The following is a 16,424-nucleotide window of genomic DNA, read 5'->3' on the forward strand; positions in this document are numbered from 1 at the left end:
TTTTAAAGCTTAATCTCAATCTAGTGATGTACATGAGAGCTGAGGCGCTTTCTGGTCTCTTGCTTCTCATTGGCTGAGATACAGCAGCGGGAGCCATTGGCTCCTCCTGCTGTCAATCACAGCCAGTGACGGGCAGGAGGCAAGGCCAGGCCCCGCTCATTGTGCAATGGATACTCTGAGCAGGGCCCCGGTGCGAACACACATGAATGCCCTTATAGGATCCTTGGGGATCTCCAGCAGATTGACAGCTCTGTTCCTGTGTGCTGTGTGAGGGGCATATGTCCCTTCCCTCCCATCAGTTCCCAGAGCTCTCATCACTGAGCTCTGCAGACTGTAACTTCAGCTCTCAATACTTTTTTTTTTTTTTTCTGAACTATCAGACAAGCTTTACAATTCATTGCTTTGAACAGATGTAGAGAAGACATTAGATAAAAAGGTACAACTTATGTAGGAGGATTTGTTTCATCTCTGTATCACCTGAGGCCAATCACTTCACTGGGTATATGGAAGGGTTTACAACCACTTTAAATAATGCATGTGGTAGAACATAGTATGTAAATGAACTTTGTTCCTTACCACAAACCTTGTTGTACAGGGAAACAAAGTATTATTAACAACAGACTACCAAATGCTACCTTTTTGTTACCTTTCTCCTTAAAAATAAATAAATAAATTAAGTGGCCTAGGTTTTTTCCCAGGAACACACCAGATCATTGGGAAGGTATCAGTGTGTCCCTTGGATTCCTGAGGGGGTAAGTACATATCTACTCTGGGAAAGATATTTTGCAGCATTTTTTCCCATGTGAGGTATCGTTAATTTTGTCCTTCACTTGTAGTCATCAGATATGTCCTCACCTGTCCTCTGTTGATTATAAATAGATGTTAGACCTATGCTTGGGGATTCTGCTTGTTAGTAAAGCCTGTTCTGTTTTCTTGTTACCAGGTGAGCCATGATTCCAGTGACAGAGCTGCGGTACTTTGCGGACACACAGCCAGCGTATAGAATCCTTAAACCTTGGTGGGATGTGTTCACAGACTACATCTCCATTGTCATGCTTATGATAGCAGTGTTTGGAGGCACCTTACAGGTCACCCAGGATAAGATGATCTGCCTTCCCTGTAAATGGGTCACACATGACAGCTGTAACGATTCCTACCGGGCCTGGGGCCCTGCCGAACCTGAATATCCAAACTCTAGTCTGGTGCCTCCAGAAACACTAGGCCCCACAGGCATAAAATATGACTTGGATAGACATCAGTACAACTATGTGGATGCTGTGTGCTATGAAAACCGTCTACATTGGTTTGCAAAATATTTCCCTTATCTAGTGCTATTGCACACTTTGATCTTCCTGGCGTGTAGCAATTTCTGGTTCAAGTTTCCTCGGACCAGCTCCAAGTTAGAGCATTTTGTCTCTATCCTACTAAAATGTTTTGACTCACCTTGGACTACTCGGGCCTTGTCAGAGACTGTGGTGGAGGAGAGTGATCCCAAACCTTCAGCAGGAAAGATGAATGGTTCGGTTGACAAAAAGTCTTCTACAGCCAGTGAAGATGTAGAAGCAACCGTGCCTATGCTGCAGAGGAGCAAGTCCAGGGTGGAACAGGGGATTGTGGATCGGTCAGAGACAGGAGTGCTCGATAAGAAGGAGGGTGAGCAGGCCAAAGCCTTGTTTGAGAAGGTGAAAAAGTTTAGGACTCACGTTGAAGAAGGCGATATAGTCTATAGGCTCTATATGCGGCAGACAATCATCAAAGTTATCAAATTCATTCTGATTCTTTGCTACACTGTGTACTATGTTAGCAGCATCACCTTCGATGTGGATTGTAAGGTGGACATTGAGAGCCTCACTGGCTATCGAATGTACCGATGTGCCCATCCACTGGCCACCTTATTTAAAATCTTGGCCTCATTCTACATCAGCCTGGTGGGGTTTTATGGTCTTGTCTGTGTGTACACCCTCTGGTGGATGCTAAGGCGATCCTTGAAAAAATATTCCTTTGAATCGATTCGTGAAGAAAGCAGCTACAGCGACATTCCAGATGTCAAGAACGACTTTGCTTTCATGCTGCACCTCATAGACCAATATGACCCACTTTACTCCAAACGTTTCGCCGTTTTTTTGTCTGAAGTCAGCGAGAACAAATTGAGGCAACTTAACCTGAACCACGAGTGGACACTGGACAAACTACGCCAACGCATCACCAAAAATTCTCAGGAGAAACTTGAGCTCCATCTTTTCATGCTTAGCGGGATCCCGGACACTGTGTTTGACCTTGTGGAGCTGGAAGTTCTCAAGCTGGAACTCATACCCGATGTGACCATCCCACCTAGTATCGCCCAGCTCACGGGCTTGAAAGAACTCTGGCTATACCACACGGCAGCTAAAATTGAGTCTCCAGCCTTGGCTTTTCTCAGAGAGAATCTCAAATCTCTACACATTAAATTTACAGATATTAAGGAGATTCCTTTATGGATTTATAGTTTGAAAAACCTTGAGGAGTTGCACCTCACCGGGAACTTGAGCGCTGAAAACAATCGATATATAGTCATTGATGGTCTTCGTGAACTTAAGAGGTTGAAAGTGTTGAGACTAAAGAGCAACCTTACTAAACTTCCCCAGGTGGTGACTGATGTAGGTGTCCATCTGCAGAAGCTTTCTGTAAACAATGAAGGCACCAAACTGATGGTTCTCAACAGTCTTAAGAAAATGGTGAACCTAACGGAGCTGGAACTGATGCGATGTGACTTGGAGAGGATCCCACACTCCATTTTTAGCCTTCACAACCTTCAGGAGATCGATTTGAAAGACAACAATTTGAAAACCATTGAGGAAATCATCAGCTTCCAGCATCTACATAGACTCACCTGCTTGAAGCTGTGGTACAACCACATTGCCTATATACCCATTCAGATTGGCAATCTGGCAAGCCTTGAGCGCCTCTATCTTAACCGCAACAAGATTGATAAAATACCACCACAACTGTGCTACTGTCGAAAGCTGCGACATCTAGATCTCAGCCACAATACTCTAACTAGCATCCCGGCTGAAATCGGCCAGCTCCAGAGCTTGCAGTATTTTGCTGTAACTGCCAACCATGTGAGTATTTATTTAATTTTGTTCTGTCTGTAGGAGGTTTTAATATTGTTAGATACATAGTTACATAAAAGGTGAGGTTGAATAAAGACAATAGTCCATCCAGTTCAACCTGTGTAGGTGTGTGTGGCCGTAATCATCTCTCATACCCCTGAATGTTCTGATCCTTGAGATGTATGTCTAAGAGTCTTTTGAAAGCCACCATACTTCCCGCAGAAACCACCTCTTGTGGTAGAGAATTCCACAATCTTGTAGCTCTAACACCAAAGAACCCCCCTCGTTGCCTGAGGTTAAAATGCTTCTCCTCCAGACACATTGTATGCCCTCTAGTCCTCATGCAATCCTTCCGACTGAATAGCTTTTTTTCTATGCTAAGATCACCATTGAGATATTTATAAATTGCTATCATGTCCCCTCTCTGGTGTCTCTTCTCCAGGGAGAATAAATCAAGCGATTGCAGACTCTCTTCATAATTAAGGTCTTCCAATCCCCTAATTAGTTTAGTTGCCCTCCTCTGGACTCTCTCCAGATCTAACACATCCTTCCTGAGGACTGGCGACCAGAACTGGACAGAATACTCCAGATGTGGTCGGACCAGAGTTTTATAAAGTGGAAAGATTATAGTCTTATCTCTGGAATACATCCCTTTCTTTATGCATGCTAATATTCTGCTGGCTTTGGCAGCTGCCGCTTGATACGACAAGGCAAAGTTGTTGCTAAGGCCAGCCATAGACAAAGCGATTTTCTTTCCTGCAACCAGAGAAAATAGCTCAGTTTTCCCCCATAAGCACTAACTGTTCTGCCGGTGGGAGGGGGGGGGGGGGGGGGCTTGGATGGGGGAAGCTGTCCCTGCCGAACGAACACTGTGATTATTGTGAACGGCTATAACTGCCACTAGCAATAATCGCATGTAAAATCTGGCAGGCTGGTTGTACCCAAGTTAATCGATCAACTTGGGTACATTCATCCTGCCCATGCATGGTTTGAATCTTGGCCAGTTGCTGATGAACCAACCAAAATTCGAACTATGGCCATAAGTTCATAATGCGTTTGAAAGAGCGCTGTGCAAATACCGCGTGACAAAAAAATATTGCCATAACCGCCATTTTATTCTCCGGACTCTTTTACTAAAAAAAAATATATAAATGATATCGGTTTTTCGTTGCGGATACCGATATTTTGGCCATTGCATATCGGTATCGGGCAATGTTTTCGTACATTTAAAATTTTTTTTATTTTTTATTTCATCACTTGACAGGTACTCTTTGTGGAGGGATCTGGCGGTCTAAAAGACCCCAAACCCCTCCTCTGCACTTAAAAGCATTCAAAATGCCAAGTTTGGCTGTTTTGAATGCTGTCATTTTTTTAATCTGGCGCCGAGTACCCGGAAGTGATGTCATGACATAGGGCTGGTCGATAAAAGGATACCGATAGGTATCGCGATAGTCCCGTGCTCGATAGCAATAAGAAAACTTGAACGATAAATCGAAAAGTCCGCTCCGGCGGGTTTAAACTTTTAAAAATGGCGCCGCCCGGCGCCAACACGTCATTGCGCACGCGCCGCCGCCGCTCGGGAGAGGCCGAGAATAGCCGAAATTACACGAGCGGTGGCGGCGGGTGCGCAATGACGTATCGGCGCCATTTTTAAAACGAAGGCGCCTCTGGAACAGGTAAGTGAAACAGCTTCACTACCTGCCGTTATGCAGGGCTGCGGGCACACTACAAGGGATGCAGTGCTGCGGGCATGGTCTACCTGTACCATGCCCCCAGCACTGCATCTCCCGTAGTATGCCCACAACCCCGGATCCTCTTGTACCATGCCAGTCACCCTGCATTCTCCTGCACCATGCCAGTCACCCTGCATTCTCCTGCACCATGCTAGTCACCCTGCATTCTCCTGCACCATGCCAGTCACCCTGCATTCTCCTGCACCATGCCAGTCACCCTGCATTCTCCTGCACCATGCCTGCCACCCTGCATTCTCCTGCACCATGCCTGCCACCCTGCATTCTCCTGCACCATGCCAGTCACCCTGCATTCTCCTGCACCATGCCAGTCACCCTGCATTCTCCTGCACCATGCCAGTCACCCTGCATTCTCCTGCACCATGCCCGCCGCCCTGCATTCTCACCCTAGGGTCCTTATTTTAAATGGGTAATAAAAAATATCAATAGATATCGACCGATATGAAACACTGCTATCGTGATACAGTTTTCAGCCATATCGCCCAGCCCTATCATGACACCACTTTCGGGTTTTTTACATGGAGACCCGATCAGAGCTGAATGCGGCTTTGATCGGGTCTTCGGCCGTGCAGGCTGGTTGCCTGGGTCTCTGGGTGGGACGGGAGACCCGGGCGAGCCGCGGGAGGGAGGGGGGGGGTGTCCCCTTCCACTCCTTGTAATGACAGCTGAGCGGCTTCTCAGCCACATCGGTTGTCATTACAAGACAGCTAACCATTGGCTATGGACGCCGGTACCGGGGTGATGCCTCTAGCTGCAGGCATCACTCCGATACAAGAACTTTAGCGAAATATCGGCAATATCGGTACCCTCCGGGGCCGATTCTGATTTTTCGGGGAAAGTGCAGATCGGCCCTCGATATATCGGCTTTGCGATTAATCAGTCAATCACTATATAAAATGTTTGGGGGTGTAAGTAGTTTTCTAGCAAACAATACTGATTTTAACTTGTAAACAACAAGTGTCAGAAATAGGCCCGGTCCTTATGTGTTTAAAGGAGGACTCCAGGCCTGTTAGAGGAATTCCAAGTTTGGATATTGTATACGTAGTTACATTGGATCAGTGTACCTATGTATACATCATTCCTGGCCAGTGCCCCTGAATGCTGAAAATCACTGAAGTAACATCATTAGTTCAGTCATCTCCACTTGTTTCTGGGTCCTGTGCCAAGCAGCTGCTCTGTGAACACAAGGGGGCCGGCTGCTCAGCACAGACACTATTCGGGGAATTGCATTTTCGTCCAATTAGAGAGAACACTGCATTCATTCAGAAAATGCATTCTCTGAATGGTGCCCGTGTCAAGCAGCCGACCTCCTGTGTTCACAGTGCAGCAGAGCAGCTGCTTGGTACAGGACTCAGAAGCAAGTGGAGATCACTGGAGTAGTAGTGACCGCTTCAGGGATTTCCAGCTTCCAGGGGGATTAGCCAGGTTCCAGCTTGAACCAATGTAACTGGATAAAATATCAATAACTGGAATTCTTTTTGAGTTGAACAAGTTGTCCATAGATGGGCAGATAACTTCCTAGAATAAGTGGGGAAATACAGTAACTACTGGTCTTCATGGTGGGCCAGCAGCAACCATTGACCAATGCTGGCATTAACCACTTCCCGCCCAACGACGTCATATGGTGTCCTGGACTTTGTGTGGAGATATATGAATGATGGGTGCAGCTGCAGGCGATTCCCTGTCATGTAAAAACAATCATAGCGGCTTTTCAGCCGCTTGATTGTTTTTATAGCCAGTGGGAGGGGACGTCCCACCCTCCTGCCGCGATCGGAGAATGAATCGGCCCATGGTGGCCGTTTACCATAGAAATGACTGATGACCAGATGGTCCCCGGTCATCTCAATGACCTTCAGAGGCCAGATGTGACGTAATGACATGTCCGGCCTCGGCAAATGTAAACACTGCTGTTTCTTCAAGCTGGGAAGCCGAGATCATTTTTTTTTCTTTTGATCTCAGGTTTCTTATAGACCCCCCCAGATCTTGCTGTAAATAGGAGCTGTCATACCCTATTCCTATTACAAGGGATGTTTACATTCCCTATAATAGAAATAAAAGTGCTGAAAACGAAAAAAAATTTTAGGTGAAAGTTTCAAAATTAAAAGTAAAATAAACAATAAAAAATGTAAATCGTCCCTGTCCCCGCGTGCGCATGCTCGCACACAGAAGCAAATGAATACGTACGTTACGCCCACATATGTAAACGGAGTTCAAACCACACGTTGGAGCAATATTTCTAGCCCAATACCTTCTCTGTAAGAGCCGGTTTTCACTAATCCGACTCAGTCGCCCCGACTTTGAAGTCGCCCGTGCAGCGCGACTTCATGGCGGCTTGCAAACGACTTCTCATAATAGAATTCAATGCAAGTCGCTCCGACTTCGCCAAAAAATAGTGCAGGAACCTTTTTCTAAGTCGGAGCGACTTGAGTCGCTCAGATTAGAATGATTCCATTGCACAGCATTGGGAGCTACTTCCAAGTCGCCTGACAAGTCGGAGTAGTGTGAACCGGCTCTTACTCTAAGCTGGTAACCTGTAAACATTCTTAAAGCACCACCTATGGAAATTTGTAAGTACCAGAGTTCAGCGCCATTCTGCCAGTGTGCATAATTTTAAAGCGTGACGTGTTAGGTATCTATTTACTAGGGGTAACATCTTTCACATTATACAAACAAATCGGGCTAACTATAGTTTTTTTTTTTTTTTGTTCATGAAACTAAAAAAAAAAAGCGTTGGAAAAATTGCTGCGCAAATACTGTGTGACCTAAAAAGTTGTAACGACCACCATTTTATTCCCTAGGATCTCTGCTAAAAAAAAAAGCATATATAATGTTTGGGGGTTCTAAGTAATTTTCTAGCAAAAAAAAAAAAAATATTTGCTTGTAGGAGAGGAATGCCAGAATAGGCTTGGGCTGGAAGTGGTTAACACACATGCCGTTTGAGTACTTCTCTCCTCCATATGGCTGAGATTTTAGGAAGGCCCTCCAGCTATGAGGCGTGTGTTTTGCTCTCCTCCTCTGTCCCCCTCCTTTACTGCATTATGTCACTTCCAGCACAGCGGAGCTACTTTTAGAACAGATGTTAATATACTCACCACAAACATAACAAAGCTTGTGACTCTTGTGAGCCGGAGGAAGTTCTATTAATGACGTTTTAATAATTAATAAACTGTATTCATTTGCTGTTTACTAGATTGCTGTAGTGCAGCTGGCTTTAGAACTTGATCTGTCCAGCCAGATTGTTTAATCATGAAGTCATGCAAACAGTTCGGGTGACACTTATCAATATCCTCATTCTTAAGGCTACGTTCAGATGTCAGCGTAGCGGATCGCGGGCAGAATCACCGCGATCCGGAAATCATTGCAAATCGCGGGACGCCTGTGCGTTGCCCGTGATTTGCAATAGCACCCCAAACGCTGTGCGATGTTGCCGAATCGCAGTAACATGGTGCAAAAAATCGCTGGACGCATGACGCCCAAAAAAGGTACAAGAGCTTCTTTGGGGCGTCGTGCGTCCCGCGACTTTTTTTTGCGCGATGTTACCGCAATTCGGCAGGCGGAAATTGCTGCAACATCGCACAGCGTTTGGGGTGCTATTGCAAATCACGGGCAACGCACATGCGTCCCGCGATTTGCAATGATTTCCGAATCGCGGTGATTCTGCCCGCGATCGCTACGATGACATGTGAATGAAGCCTAACCTATATTTAGTTCATTCACACCCGCTACCTAAACAGCTAGAGATTTTTTTTATTTTTTTTTTTTTTTTCCCTGCAGGGTAAAGTCATAATGTGCTAGTATGCATCGCAGCCAGTGGGGTCTTAGATTTTCTCTCATTTGAACTGTTTTCTATAAATTGTTACTCTGTTCTCATGTAAATGTTTGTATGTGAAAAGTAGAAGAAAGAAAGGTAAACTATTAGTATCTAGTCGGGTGGCAGAATTGAATTGTAATCCATGCTGCAAGTATGATTATCAGACGAGCTTCAAGTGTTGTAGAATATTGAGCTTAAAATGGCACAGCTCATGTTTTAGAACAGAGGTGGGTGGTGCCGCCTAAACCTTGGCTTTAACCTACCTATGCAGACCAACTCTCGAGCATGAAGTCTGGTGTCAACGGGCAACGCTAGGCGTCCCGTGATTTGCAATTAATCTCCAGATCGCGGGCGGAACCGCGGCGGTTCTGCCCGCGATCCATACGCTCACATGTGAACGGAGCCTTAGAACTACTTTAAAGTGATTGTAAAGTCTCGTGGTTTTTATTTTTATTTAAATAACAAACATGTTATACTTGTCTGCTCTTTGCAGTTGGTTTTGCACAGAGCAGCCTGGATCCTCCTCTTCTTGGGTCCCTCCTTCCTGCTCCTGGCCCCTCCTTCCTATCGAGTGTCCCCACAGCAAGCAGCTTGCTATGGGGGCACCCGAGCTGAGCTGTAGCTCCATGTGTCCATTCAGACACGGAGCTGCCATTCGGCCCCGCCCCCTATCTCTTCTGATTGGCTAACTAACTTTGACAGCCATGGGCGCCAGTGGCGCCGTGGCTGTATCTGTCAATCAGGAGGGAGAGCCCCAGGATGGCTTAGGGACTGATGGACATGACTGGACAGAGAGGGGGCACAGGTAAGTAATAGGGGTGCTGGGTGGGCTGCTTCACACAGAAGGCTTTTTATCCTTATGCATAGAATGCATTAATATAAAAAAAAACCTTCTGACTTTACAACTCCTTTAAGCCCTTGTTCACATTTAATGTGCCTTTTAAATCCTGCAACTTCATCCGAACTCTGTACAATTTCAAAGCTGCATTTCAGTCCGACTTCGGGGCTGACTTGAAAGACCACTTTGTGGGTTCATGCACAGATGTCTGTTGAAGTTGCCAAAAGTAGCGCAGGAACTACTTTTGAAAATCGGTGTGACGCCTGTAAAATCGCACCACAAATCTTTCCGATGTGAACAGGACTAAATCACGTGAAGATCCAGGTGATTAAATATCTTTTCCTTGATACAGGCCTCAGACTACAGTTGTCAGACCACATTGCTGGCATGCATGATCTGGGTATGTTTTCATTGACTCTCAAAACAGAAACCTCAGAGATTGAATTGAGATACTTGGGGAATTGGCCGTTTGTAAAAGAAGTTACCATGCCATGGCATCTTCTGCATTTAGGATCACATAAAGTAGTAATTCTATACGGGTCAAAGAAGCAAGTGGATTCCCAGTCACTACTTAACCAGCCAGTGACCAACCGAATAAACCTAACAGTCAGAGTGGCGGCTGGTGCTCCATGGGCCGGGGGGGGGCGCGTACATGGGCCGGGGTTTTTAACACGTACTGTTGGACAGGTCAATTCGGTTGGTCGCAGATTGGTTTTTCTTGTTAGACGGACCACACCAGCCTGCACACCATACAAACCCCCCCCCCCCCCCCCCCCCGGATCACACCAGCTCTAGCCCGCACACCATACCCCCCCCCAGTCTCCTCCGTGGGTCGGGCTTCACCTGCGTCTCCTCCCTCCTCCTTGGCCAATAGCATGGCTTCTCCTTTCAGCCAATTGGGAACTGGCCTCAGGACCCACTTTCTGATTGGCCAGGAGGAGAATCCATGTGACAATAGCGAATATTCATTCTCAGTGCTCTGCACCCCGAGCCCACCCTTTTTTTGAAGCCTATTAGAGCCTCTGGCGCCCTGCATGTAGATTAGGGGCCGGATGCATGGATAGGGGGGGTGGCGCCCCTGCGCTTCCAATGGACGCACCGCCACTGCTAACAGTATGCGTTTAAAAACAGGGGTTTAGTTGCACACATTTGCAAATACATGCATAAGCTGCAGGCCCCAGCAAGGCACCCTGATATCTGCAGTCCCTAACTCCTACCTTTTAATAAAGAGTCTCCACAGTGGGAGCACATGTATTATAATGGATAGATGGAGGACAGGTGACTGGAGGGAGCCCACCCCTCCTTAAAAAGGCACAGGGTCGCACTGAACACCCAGCACATTGCACAATGGCAGCAAAGGTGTAAGTGCTTTACCTGACCAATATAAATGACAATACAAAAAGTGGTCACCTCCCCCACCTATAACTGGTCTTGTATAGTAATTCTATATACTTGTTCTCTGTTGATTCCTTTCTGTTGTCTTTATTTCCCACAGATTGAAAACCTGCCTCCAGAGCTGTTCCAGTGCAAGAAGCTACGTACCCTCAACTTGGGGAACAATGCCCTGCAATCTCTGCCTTCTAGGGTGGGCGAGCTCACCAACCTGATCCAGATGGAGCTGCGTAGCAACAGACTGGAGTGTCTACCCGTAGAATTAGGAGAGTGCCACCTCCTGAAACGCAGCGGACTTGTGGTGGAAGAGGACATATTTAATACTCTGCCATCAGAAGTTAAAGAGAAATTAACAAGAGCAGACAAAGAACAAGTCTGAAGGAGACTTTAGACACAACAAGGAAGTCCGGGAACGTCCGATTTCATTGCCAATCACTGGCAAAACAATTAACATGAGCAGAAACTACACAGCCTCTCGAAAGGGCTCCAACTTTAAATCCTTCTCAGATGTTCACCAGGATGTTTATTATGACATATTGCAGCGAGCACCGATCAAAAGAATCTGAATAATGTTACCTTTAGTCCTGCCTGTATTTAATATCATTGCATAGAGCTAAAGGCAGAGGAAGCCCCTTCCTTTCCTGTTTGTGTACAATCTTCCATCGCTGGGCTCAAGTCTTCAATCTCACCCTAAATCATGCATGTAATTGGCCAGCAAATGCTGTGAAGAGGGGGGGTGGGGGGGTGTTTCCTTTTCAACATTATTTTTGGAAATGTCTCATTTAAGGCACTCTCCTGTCCTGCGCTCCTCTACAATTTGCCTGGTATTTAGAATCTTACAATATCACTGTGTTTACTTTATTATATGTTGAAAAACACACAAATGTATAAAGAAAAGTCCAAACTCAAAAATGGGCATGCTCCTGAATAAAAGGATCTTCGGGGTCGGGATAAACCCCCAACCTCCGCTCCAAGAGGGCTAGCCTCGTGCCACACCATTGGAGGTATCGCATGGCAACCTCCATGGTCATCTGGCTATGCCCCCTTGGAAGACGGATGGCACACGGTACCAGAGAATGATCCCGATCCCCCGAAGATCCAATTAAAACCGGTCATATGAGGGGCGGCTGATTCGCCATCATGATGTCCTTGTAAAGATCTTCGAGATGCTCCCACTCCGCCGCGGAGTAATATAGAGATTCCTCCTGACACCTTATAGGAACCTCTCCTGTCAGTAGCTCCATCATCTTCTTGGTGACGTCTAGAACCTTCTGCATGTTGGGGGTCTCATGTTTTAGGAAGTCACACGGAGGCACCTTGATGGTCATATGATCACCTGACTTCCGAAGAGGAAATCTCTCTCCGGTCAGCAGGTTGATGATCTCCAGCTCTCTGTCATGTTACTCTGGTCCTATTTAGCTTCATAGGGAAACGGCATGTAAACAGTAGCGTGGCAATCGGTATGGCGCTTCAATGTAGTGGCTTCCGGTCTCGCTACAATATCACTGTGACACCAATCCTTTTCCACAATTTACCCTTTACAGTTGTCGTATGCAAAATAAGTGTGGCTTACCTTGTGGAGGTGGGTAAAGCTGAGTACAGGACATCTAAAAGGGAACTCCAGCTAAAAAGGTTTTAGGTTTAAAACAGGCAAGGTAAACTCAAATGGGCAGACTGAGTACAATATATCTTTTAGGGGCCGCCTTATGTCTACTGGCGGGCGCGCAACTTAAAACCCGACTCCGGCAAGAAAAAAAAAAATCCCTTGCAGTGGGGCTGCAATGATTAATAGCTTGCTTTTTATTTTTTTTAAATTCTTTATTTATGCAAACAAACCTACAAAAAAAAAAAAAAAGGGAGAAGAAAACACCAAGTAACATGACTCCGATAGTGTTACAAAATTTATATGGGAACCGGCCAAATTCCATTATGGAAAAAACAGTGGTCTACATGAAAACGTAAAGCTGGATACACACTATAGAATTTTCTTTATTTTTTCCTAAATGGGCTATACACACTATACAATTGTCTTTAGACTTTTTCCTTAATGCCTCATACACACGTTCAGATAATCGTACAAAAAAAAAATAGCTTTTGTCTTGATCGCACGATAATCTGATCGTTAGTACACCGCTTTCGACAGCTGATCACGACAGTTCATCCAACAAAATCCGAAGGGACAAACAGGAAAAATTCTGTCTTACGATAAGCCTAGCGAACGACAATTGTTCAATCAGTACACTATGCTGCGTCTGCTAAAAAACGATCGACAAAGACCGTGCATGCTCAAACTCTAAAATAGCACAGAAAAAGCCTGGCTGCCTTTGCTTTTTTTTTTGCACCATCTGATACGTAGCTAAGCAACCATGAATCTTTTCCCGAATCGTACGACAAAAATCATACAGTTTGTACGCATTGTTGAATTCGATGTTAGTATCATGCAACAAAATGCGAACGATAAGTCGTCCGATTATCTGAACGTGTGTACGGGGCATAAATCTAAAGGAAAAAACTCAAGAAAATTGTATCGTGTGTATCCAGCTTTAAGCCTCGTACACACAATCAGATTATCGGATGATCTTTCGTCCGTTTTTTGTGGCATGCTAGTCTCATATGGAAAGTGAAGAGGTTACTTTCGTACGACAGAATTCATCTCCAGAAGTGATCATGTGTTGAATTGTTTTGTATGTGTTCTTTAGTTTCTGAGCATGCCTAGTCTTGCTCTTATGATTTTTTTCGGACAAAAAACTGTACTAATTAAACGAAAATCGGACGTTGTGTTCTCATACGATAAAATTTTTATAGCCTGCACATCCAGTTTTTGTCATCTGAAAATTCGGCTGTCGTTCGTTGGACAAAATTTTACTTCCGATTTTCGTATCGTGTGTACGGGCCTTTAGAAACAGTAAGTAAAGGGAAGTCACTTAATAGGCTAAGTAGCAGTACCTGGCAGAGGCGCCCTATCTCTTCCCCTCTCTACCAGCAATAAGGTGTCCTGTCTTTGTGTCCCTACTAAGGACATTTTCCTGACTTCCTGTGGCGTGAAGCTGAGATGAGAAATGAGGGGATGATCTCCCCAGTGGGGGGGTTCAGACAACTGTACACCTCATCGAAGTTCTTACTCTTTTTCTCACTGTCCAAAAATGTACATTTTGGCTGGAAATTCCTAAATGCATCATAAAAGAAAAGGTGCAGTGCATTTCCCTACCTGCCTTCCTTGCAGCAGGTTCCCCAGCACTGGGGGTGGACTCTTTTAAATGATCATGGTGCTTTTTTGATATTTTACTATTTATTTACTTGATTGACACTAACTTATTTTTTTAAATTTTGCGTTGCATTGAGTAACCAGACACAAATCTTTATAGCTTTTCTTAGAGCTGCACGATTAATCGTTAAAAAAAAAATCACGATCTCAATTAGGGCTGCACGATATTGGAAAAAAAGTACATTGCGATATTTTTTTTCCCAACGATATATATTGCGATATTGAGAGAGCCATCAATCCAGGCTAAAGTCAACAATTACCTTAACATTGATATTAATAATTTCACAAATAAGCAAGCTTCATTAAAAGTGACAAAAAGGTCACTTAATATTTTATTCCAAAATTAGAACATTTCTTGTAAACACAAAAGCAGAACACATTTTTAAATAAAACCGCAGCTTTACACCAACCCCCCTGATTGGTTTACATTCCAACAATATAACTTAATATATTTTTTATAAAACAACTTATAGGCATTTTTGGTTCACAATCTTTTTTGTTTTTAAGTCAACTTTTCTTAGCAAAAGTGCCAAAGTTAAACAGTGTTGGTCATCATAATCATGGCTAAACAAAATGAAATAAAACTTCTAAACTGAGTATTCTTTAGCATGATCATGCATGCTAGCTGCTTATGTATGCTGTATGCTTTGCTTACTCAAGGTTTTTAGCTAAGAACACAAGTCTATTAACCTTTGCAGGCTTCAGGCAGGTTCGTTGGCAAGTGACGATGTTGCCACTAGTACTGAAAAGTCTCTCTGACGGCGAGCTTGTCGCAGGAATACACAGGTATTGTGGTATCTGCGGGCAAGTCTGGCGAGACGAGGAAAGCTTATTTTGTGTACTTTCCACCATGCAAGTGGATCCTCCTCTTTGTCTATTGGAGGTGTTAGCAGGTAGGTGTTTACCTCTGCTTCCAAAGCATCCTTTAGGGCCAGAGAGGAATCACCCTTTGCTGCAGTTTCACTCTGTTTAAAGAAGCTTGCCAATGACTTCTTTGCCTGGGGTTCACTGGTAACGTTGGGCATCACGTCAGTGCTGCAGCTTGCTTTCTCCTGGCATTCCATCATCTGTGATGCCACTCTGGCCTTAACTTGGGTCTTCTTGTCTGCACTGATGAAGTCCATCTTGAACCGGGGGTCCAAAAAAGATGCCATATCTAGCAGCTTCTGAGTATCATCATCTTCATATTTCTCGTTGAGGTAGTCCAGCATCTTCTTCTTTATGTTCTTGGTCAAGTCTGTGTCTTCATCTCGCATTTCCAGTAGTGAATTGTTGAAGAGCTGAAGAACTGGCTTTACAAAGGAGACACTTAGGTATTCATCCCCTGAAAGTGCATTAGTGAAATCCAGGATTGGGCCCAGTGACTTGCTTACAGATTCCAGGACATCTATATCTTGCCAGGTTGGAATTAGATGTCGCAGCTTCTTGTCTGCAGACAGGACCTGAGTTAAAGCCTGCTGCTGCTCCAATATCCTGCTGATCATCATCTGTCTGGAACCCCATCTTGTTTGGCATTCTGAGATGAGGCAATGTGGAATGGAAGATTGAGTTCCTTCTGGACTTTTGTGAGGGCATCGCTGGCCTTCCAGCTGTGAGAGAAGTGGCTCACCAGCTTCTTGCAGACTCCTATAGCAAGATCACTCCTTTTTCACTGCATTTTCGAAGCGGAGAAAACAAACAAAACATTGTGAATGTAAACTTTAATTATTGAAGCACACTGTTTTATTTGAAACAATAAATGAAGAGCTCTTTTCCAAAACTCAATAAACGCCAATAATAATTTCCTTGTTTAAAATGTTTTAACAGGATAAATTGAATATTCTCAAAATGTGTGGGTCTATGTAAAAATTTTAATTTTCCCTGAAAACTATTGAAATGGAGTTATCACGTTTTGGAAAAGAGCTCCTCAAATATGCTCCTAAAACTATTTTTTGCCACTGATTCAACATCACTTTATATATACGTCACTTTGCCTGTGAGGGGCTGACCGCCGCAGTATATCTACTTGCGGCGTTCGGCAAGCGGTTAAAAAAAATATATATAGAGCAGAGACCCTAGAGCAGTGATGGTGAAACCTTAGCACCCCAGATGTTTTGGAACTACATTTCCCATGACGCTCAACTACACTGCAGTGTAGCTGAGCATCATGGCAAATGTAGTTCCAAAACATCTGGGGTGCCAAGGTTTGCAATTCCATCGCCTAGAGAATAAAATGGACGATCGCTGCAATCTTTTATGTCACAATGTATTTGCGCAGAAGTCTTGCAAATGCTGT

At 44.6% G+C, this 16,424-nt stretch overlaps 1 protein-coding gene across 1 annotated transcript in view; it reads left to right on the forward strand.

The window, feature by feature from the left end:
• The window catches only part of LRRC8A (leucine rich repeat containing 8 VRAC subunit A), a 43,170-nt gene extending 31,678 nt beyond the window's left edge, over positions 1 to 11,492 (forward strand). Inside the window, exons 2-3 of the mRNA XM_082264434.1 lie at positions 944 to 3,101; positions 10,988 to 11,492. Of these exons, the coding sequence (XP_082120560.1) occupies positions 951 to 3,101; positions 10,988 to 11,263 (2,427 nt within the window). The 5' untranslated portion in view covers positions 944 to 950 and the 3' untranslated portion in view covers positions 11,264 to 11,492. The remainder of the gene's footprint in view (positions 1 to 943; positions 3,102 to 10,987) is intronic.
• The last annotated feature ends 4,932 nt before the right edge of the window (positions 11,493 to 16,424 follow it).

The sequence above is a fragment of the Pelophylax lessonae genome, assembly GCF_965119305.1.
Source record: "Pelophylax lessonae genome assembly, chromosome: 7".
NCBI lineage: Eukaryota > Metazoa > Chordata > Amphibia > Anura > Ranidae > Pelophylax > Pelophylax lessonae.